At 37.4% G+C, this 7,345-nt stretch overlaps 2 protein-coding genes across 2 annotated transcripts; one reads left to right on the top strand and one right to left on the bottom strand.

Moving 5' to 3' along the window:
• Nucleotides 1-6: 6 nt before the first annotated feature.
• On the top strand, nt 7-5,356 carry LOC108378587 (uncharacterized). Its single transcript, XM_017634888.1, has 7 exons — nt 7-142; nt 210-510; nt 566-1,583; nt 2,575-2,768; nt 2,846-3,060; nt 3,142-3,708; nt 3,784-5,356. The coding sequence occupies exons 1-7, from the start codon at nt 36-38 to the stop codon at nt 3,914-3,916; spliced, it is 2,535 nt and encodes an 844-aa protein (XP_017490377.1). The 5' UTR covers nt 7-35; the 3' UTR covers nt 3,917-5,356.
• An 864-nt stretch (nt 5,357-6,220) lies between these two features.
• Nucleotides 6,221-7,293, bottom strand: LOC108378586 (39S ribosomal protein L38, mitochondrial-like). The gene is made up of 4 exons (XM_017634887.1): nt 7,178-7,293; nt 7,001-7,092; nt 6,638-6,936; nt 6,221-6,571 (listed from the first exon to the last, which is right to left on the bottom strand). Exons 1-4 carry the CDS (start codon nt 7,289-7,291, stop codon nt 6,282-6,284), a joined length of 795 nt encoding a protein of 264 aa, XP_017490376.1. The 5' UTR covers nt 7,292-7,293; the 3' UTR covers nt 6,221-6,281.
• Nucleotides 7,294-7,345: the final 52 nt, after the last annotated feature.

Genomic DNA, 7,345 nt, shown 5'->3' with positions numbered 1-7,345 from the left:
TGGAATTTGTGCCAGTCAATTTGCATTTGCAACGAATGTGGGCACAAAATGACACGCTGAATCGTTCGGGTGTGTTGGATATTATAACGGTTGGCGCATTTACACGCCATGCAAGCAAAGGACGCACTGGAGGGCTTATAAAGTAAATAAATTTAAAATATTCAGATGATAGTAAGAAATTGCAGCAATTTATTTAACTTTTCTAACAGACTTCTGCAGGAAACCAAAGATTCACCAACAAAATTCGAACAGGGCAATGCATGTAAAGTGCAGGCCGCCAACGACGCTGTACAGGCTATCAAGCAGCTGCGCAAAGAGATTGTTGAAATAATGTCACAGCTACTTTCCCTTGCGAAAAGTAAAAACCCGAAAGGCATGATGCCTTTATGTAATGAAATGATTACAAAAACCAAAACGCTGTTAAATATTTGGGAGCCAAATCTGGTGGAAGAAGCGTTCGCATTTGTGGAACAACATCGCATTATTGAGGAGCCAGATAATGTGTTAATGGTAAATCGTGTTCGGTTTTGATTTAAAATAGTAGTAAAATGTTTCAATTTCACAGCCAATGTCACCATTTCGTAAAATCACACAACAACTGTGCGCTTTGGATTTAAAATCACCAGAACTGGAAGATTTTGCCACACCCATTGTTGCACCACCTGATCTCTGGCCTCGCACAAAGACGCCTACGGGCGTTGGCCGCCCACTGGTGCGTTCAAATAGCCTCTGCCTGCGTCCCTCACCCTCGACAATGGATATAAATGCCCTACACGCTCTTCATCGCACTGTAAAAACATACAACGAACAACTGCGCAATCGTACGGTGGTTATAAATACTGGAACTACAGCAGAGAATGATTCGGAAGCTGAAGCTACATTTCAATCCCTGCCCGTGCATCTGCATGACACTGCAACTGACATCGCGTTTAACGAAGGACATTATTGTGGTGCAGATGACTTGAAAGCCAACAATCGAAGTGCCAGTTCAACACTTCAGTTAATTGATCTAGATGATTTTGATGTTGAACAGTCAACTAACATCAGTAATACGGCCATGACACAAACATTCACTCCAAATGATAATAACTGTCATTACTATACGTACATTGATCCCGAATTGGATATAGACTACAATGCGACCACACTGAACCATGGAAGTTTTCTGGACACAAAAATTATGAGCTCTTCCCCTTCGGCTAATTACTATCGGCCCACTGAGGAGCCTGAACCGCTCGATTTGACACAATTAAACATCGAAGCGAGCGTAATGTGCCTGGTTAGCAAAATCAAATTTCTCTGTGGTCGTTGTGGTAGCCCAGCAATACGTCTGAGGCAACCAAAAACTAATATGAAACGCGCTGGCTTCACGCACTCGCCTGCTCCGCCAGATCTAGTGGTTAATCAAATTAAAGTTGCTGACATGGAAGAAACTGATCGGGCCGCAGAAGGTAAACAGACAAATGCAAATGGTAATGGACTGATTTTGGACTTAACGCAGGATGTTGAAGCACAAACACAACAATCGACGACGGATAAGGAAACCATCGTGGCTCAGAAAAAAGGAAACAAATTCACCGACGGTAAGTGAATGTATTGTAATTATTTTTCTTTTTTATGGTTGTTGTTGTAACCGCATACAAATTCCCAAAGAGTTTTGTGGAATGCTGCAGTTATAAATTTAGGATGTTCCGCCGGTCATGGGAACATATTTATTTTAATAATTTTCCCTTATTCCTAAAAAATTTTAGAGGTATTGAAAACCTCAAAAATTTTACTTAGCTGTTGAAAATTCTTTGAAAAATACTTTTGGGGTTTCCAGTTTTTAAGTTCATTGGAACCAACTAGTCAATTAATCGATGATGCGAGTTCGATTCCTGCTGAAGTTAGAGAAAGAAGTCTGATGAGATGTGGTGATCTCCGAAATACCTGCTTAAACTCAATAATACTATTGAAATGAATGTTAAATTTTTGCTGAAAACCAACTGGATGTAATAATAGCAACTATTATGATAAACAAGTAAAAATCATAAAGTGACTATTAAATTCGAACGAAAAGTTTTTAAAAATGTTGCCACCTAAAAAGAGAGCTAGCTGCTTATGGGAGTCATTACGTCTGATGTGAGTGTTGGTCCAGCCTTCCAACACGTGTTGTAGTAGTACAATATTTAATTTCTATACAACGAAACTCCCCGGTTCTTAGTGAATCTTTATCCCTCAAACCTTTCTAGCTTCTTCACTGTACAAAACCGAACGCTTTTCCGTACGAAACCCCACTATTACAACCTGAATAAGAGAAGTCAAGCTACACTGAGGGCATACGGGTCGATGGCAATACAGTTCCGGCCGTAGATTAGCCGAAAATTGTAGTGGTTGCCTTTGACAGCACACAACTGCAATAGTCAATAAAAAACAGAGCCGTAACAAAGTCCTCGAATCGGTCGGGGCAAAGACAAAAACAGATTGCTAGTGACATACTCTAAGGGGATGAATAAACCAATCTTGATATCAATAATGATGTCGATGAATGTGATGAAAATTATCTTTTTTTTTATTTTATAAACTCTATTTTAGGCCTCGACTTATCGCTTACCACTGATTGGGCTTCCGAGTTGCGCCCTTCAATGCGCAAACTACGTCACGCTATGGATGGCCTATTGAAGACGGCGCGGCTAATGCATTCTGTGCAGCGTCTGCAGCAAGATATGAAACGCAACAGCATAAATTTGGAAATTATGTATCGCAGAGATGTGTGCTTTTCACAAGCGGTAAGCAATTTGCAGCAAGCTAATACATAATCTTAAAAATATTTTTAACTTTTATGAACAAATGTTGCTATTCAAAGTTGACTGCCCTCATCAGTGCACTGATGGCCAAATTATGGAGCACTGAAATAACGGAAAACTTCATAAAGATACTCAGGGATTTAGGACCACTGGCGTACTTTGAAGGTCTGCTATCACTATATGGCAATGAGACGGATATGTGGGGTGATATGTGTGTCGCCATCGAGGATCTTTCTGCAGTGAATTTCACGCTTATACGTAGTAGCGCACAAAAGTAAAAGAATATCATAGAATTATGTACTATCTCAAATTTTACTAAAACTCAATCATCTCGTCTCCACCTTTCCACGTACAGCAGCGATGCTCACACGCTGGCCCCCCTGCCACGGGTTACAGGTTCGCGACAGGCATTGAATGTGCTGCTGCCAGTGCCGGAACATGTGTATGTTATCGTGCCAACTCAAGAGACGTTTACATTCAAACTAACACCGGTGTTCTTCAATATCGGAATTAACGAAAAGGCTACGCTGGCTGAGACTCTAGGTCAAACACGCGAACAACATCGTTCCAATTGGGATAACTTTGTTCGTCTGAAACAGTATTATAGTCGATATCGTAAGTTGCAGCTGGTTAAGCCAGAGACGCCCAGCAAGCATGAACCTCATCCGCCAGCACCACAAGCGCTTGCCAACATACTGGGTTTTATGGAGGAGCAGCTGCGTTCGAATGTATCGAAAAATGTGAAAATTTTACACTTGGCTGAAGATGCTTGCCGTCTGATGTCAGGCTTGCGTTTTACCTCATGCAAAAGTGCCAAAGACCGTACGGGTATGTCGGTGACATTGGAACAGTGTCGAGTATTGGTTCAAGAATTCCATTTACCTGCCAAAAGTGTGCCATACGTACTGAGCACGATGAGAAGGTATGACCATTGGACTTTGCTGTTTTAATATTTTATGTTTTTTTTATGAATATATAATCTATGTTTTGTTCTTAGCGAGGGCACACGCATGGACAATGTCTTCAAGAATATCGGTAAGCGAAAGTACGCATTTAATCTGCCACAGGTGCTCTCATTGCCGGCTATGTACCGGCCAGCAGCAGGTTCCTACGGCAAGGCGGAGACTTAAAATCGACTAAAATTTGAAATAAAGCAAAAAGGAAAGCGGCAAGACTTAAGCCATTGAAAAGGCAGTATAAAGTATAGGTAATCCGGATTCGAATTTAGTTTTTAAGAACGAACCTACATTAACCTCATAAACTAGGTGAAATTAGTAGAGTTGAGTAAAAAAACATAAACAGGCAGGTTATGCAATTCACTTCCGAGTGAATTTCAACCCCATTCAATTTCAATTCAAAGTGATTATGGTTGAAATTCACTCGGAAGAGAATGGCAGAACCTGCCTGATAATACCAAAAGAAAAACGAATTCTCAACTTGATAATTCAAATTGTTAAATGAATTTAACCCAGTAGAAAAGCATATTTAAATAAGAATATAACCTCAATTTTGCACAATCTTAATTTAGAGCAAAAATTAAAAGCACGATGTTGTATAATTTTGCATCGTAATTTTAAGCAATTCACATGAGCGTCGTCGTGCAAGCATATCTATAAATTTTTTTTAATTCCACGAAAGAAGTTTTATTTCTTTTTTTTATATAACTTCGCTAACAACTTTAATTTGCTGCTGGCGGGAAAGTTTTCAAGCCTCGGTTTTAGTTCTTGTTTCTACTTATAAGAGGCTCAGTGCAATGACTGATTTTCATGAAATCAACTCCACTTTGTTAGTATAATGCATAATTACCCAATAATCGAACAAATGGCGGACTTTAATATTTGAGCTTAGTACTTATAATTTCTTGTTAATGTTTATGAACTTGTATGACCTTGCGTATTTCTTTGCTTTTAACATTTTTTTTGTTTTAATTCTAATTACATACTATAAAGACAGCCCCTTGATAATGTGTACCTTTGAAGATGAACTATAATCGGTTATAAGAAAGCTGAGTTAAAAAACAAGATGCTGTTTGAAAATTAAGGGTGTCGCGAAATTAATATTTCTGCAGACAAATTTCCATCTTAAGAAATGAACTAACCGTCATTATGTTTATGACATCGCTGATCAAAAATCTGGAAAATAGTTTTCTAACTCTTTTCTCTGGTTTGAACCGCGCAAAAATAAAAAAAAAAAAAACTCAGTGAATCCGTATTTAATTCTGTTTTTTTATGAAACCACTGATTTCAAAGGTTTTCGCAGGGTAATATTGCAAAAATAAAGCTTTCAAGTCGCTTTAAATTCGCTTCGGTCGAACCGCCAAGCGTGTCATCTCTTTTAAGCTATGAATAAATTTTGTTTGTACAATTTTCACTTGTATTGGAAATATATGTGATTGATGCATTACCATTTTAACGAACGACAATTTAATACAATTAACAATTGTGCCAAATATTTGTTACTGACAAAATAATATGTAATTGTTTGATATCTTTAATGCAAATTCTTAAGTTTCTATACTTGTGTGGGTATGAAAATATAAACTCCACTTCCTTTTTCCGAAAGGAGCCCCTTAAACCAATAAAAAAAAAAATATATGCCAAATATTGGGAAGTGAAATGTTGATAGTATTAAAATGTTTAACATTAGTTTAAACTAATTTTAAATAAAAGCAAACAAAAAATACGAGTATCGAAAATGGAGTTTTTATTTTTATACCTGACACCACCTGTATAATCTGAAGCATTCTTGTTATGCAAAGGCGCTTTTATTAAAAATATCTATTAAAGTTTTCTATTTGTAAGAATTTTTTGTTAGTATTTTAATGCAATCCTTAGGAGTTTATAAATATATAAAAAAACGAAAATATAACGAGAATGTGCTATGTAAACGGTTGTAACGTATGTGGTGATGTGGCCACTTAACCACATAGATTTTATCTATTAGAAAACCAAAATTTGATTAAATCCAATTTACGTTAATATTTATTTATGTATAACATGTAATAATAACCTGATAATAAACTTTTAATAGTGACTATGCATGATAATGTCTATGAATTTGTAGTTATATAGCGAACAGATGAAACGACCGCTTCCGCATGGTGCGGTAGTCAAAATTATATGATTTTTTCATCATTTTCGCTTTAAAGCGCTACAAAATATGCATTTTGACTTCAATTGCAGATTTAGGTACAAATTGTGTACCGTGACTCATATGAACACGTGTGAACACAGCCTAATAATGATCAGATATCAATTGTGAATGGTGCGGGATTTCTTGCTGCACATTTCTGCGCGCCTGGTGTTTTCGGCTAAATTTTGAGCCGCGATCCCTACTACAGTGATCCCTCGATTATTTGAACGAATTTTTTTTTAATTTTCCGGGACTTGCGTTAAAGTTTCCTGCATTTTAATATAAAACACACATCTATTTATTAACGTTTACTATATTTTTTCTAAACTGTAAAACACACCGCCAAATTTAGAATTACATCGCTTATTTGTAATCATTAATGCGACCGATGCCCAGTCGACGTTTGCGTATTTCTGTCTTTAACCATGAAGGCACACCACGTATTGGATGTGCATTTGGAAAACGCAACGGTTTTTCGGGACCTTCAAAAGGATGCGTTTTCGCTAATTTGCGTTCTAGGTATTCCTTGTTAACTTCCTTAGGGTCTCGGTGGCGATCCAGATACAAATTAAACGCCTGCTTAAGAGGGAAGAATTTCTGATCAGCCAGGTATGGCTTGGGGAAATCATATTCGAATATCGGCTCCTTCATATCTAAGAAAAATCGAAAACTTTTGATAAAAACTAATATACGCGTAATTTTGGGCGAGATATTCTTACTCAAAGCATTGTGGTAGAACTTTGTAAGTGAGCTATCCCAATCGCTTTGGAAAAATGCCAATCCAGCTGGTGTAATATTATCCTGCTGTTCGCGATAGAAATCAAGTGTTTTAAATGTACGCTTCTCCAAATTATACTTGTCGCTCGTAGGCAGCTTGTATTTGCTGAAATCTAATTTGCCGTTTTGTTTGTACAGCACAAAGATCATACGTTGATAGCCCACGCCCTTTGGTGGAAAAGGTGGTAAGTAGTCTACGAGCACTTCACCCTTCTTAACGTCACCATTTGGAATATTCGATCTAAAAAATTAAAGATAAATAAGTTTTTTAAATCAATTTCGCAACAAACACCTGAAAACCTTACATAAACCAGTGTACATATTCAGATGAACTGTCGGAAAAGTGTGCATCTGGGTTAGAGGCAACAAGCGTCCAGAAAAAATCACCTTCAGATTTCTGCAAGTTGTTATTATAGATTAGATAAGAAAAAGTTTTCCATTAAACCACTTTTTGTTGAGAAAAAATTTGAAATTTAACTTGCCTTTCCTGTTATTGGATCAATCGTTCCATCGAAGGTAACCTCCGGCGCACTTACTGCCTCTGCAGGCTTTATGACGTTGCCATTATAAACAAGGCCGTGTGTATCGCCATCCATGTGATACTGAAAATTTGAAGATTTGCAGCAATATTTAGTTATCCTTTTTTTTAA

This window comes from Rhagoletis zephyria, unplaced genomic scaffold (assembly GCF_001687245.7).
Source record: "Rhagoletis zephyria isolate East Lansing unplaced genomic scaffold, Rhagoletis_zephyria_1.1 Rzeph_scaffold_14479, whole genome shotgun sequence".
Classification (NCBI taxonomy): domain Eukaryota; kingdom Metazoa; phylum Arthropoda; class Insecta; order Diptera; family Tephritidae; genus Rhagoletis; species Rhagoletis zephyria.
Note: the sequence above shows the minus strand (reverse complement) of the source record. Positions and strands in the feature narration are given on the sequence as shown.

What these genes read in the sequence shown, in the direction of transcription:
- LOC108378587 (XM_017634888.1), top strand. Translation starts at nt 36, where the DNA reads ATGTGGGCACAAAATGACACGCTGAATCGTTCGGGTGTGTTGGATATT. An exon ending in AGGAAACAAATTCACCGACG is followed by an intron (nt 1,584 to 2,574) that starts GTAAGTGAATGT and finishes ACTCTATTTTAG; the next exon opens with GCCTCGACTTATCGCTTACC. An exon ending in ATGTGTGCTTTTCACAAGCG is followed by an intron (nt 2,769 to 2,845) that starts GTAAGCAATTTG and finishes TGCTATTCAAAG; the next exon opens with TTGACTGCCCTCATCAGTGC.
- LOC108378586 (XM_017634887.1), bottom strand. Translation starts at nt 7,291, where the DNA reads ATGGATGGCGATACACACGGCCTTGTTTATAATGGCAACGTCATAAAG. An exon ending in TTGATCCAATAACAGGAAAG is followed by an intron (nt 7,093 to 7,177) that starts GCAAGTTAAATT and finishes AACAACTTGCAG; the next exon opens with AAATCTGAAGGTGATTTTTT. An exon ending in GAATATGTACACTGGTTTAT is followed by an intron (nt 6,937 to 7,000) that starts GTAAGGTTTTCA and finishes TTAATTTTTTAG; the next exon opens with ATCGAATATTCCAAATGGTG.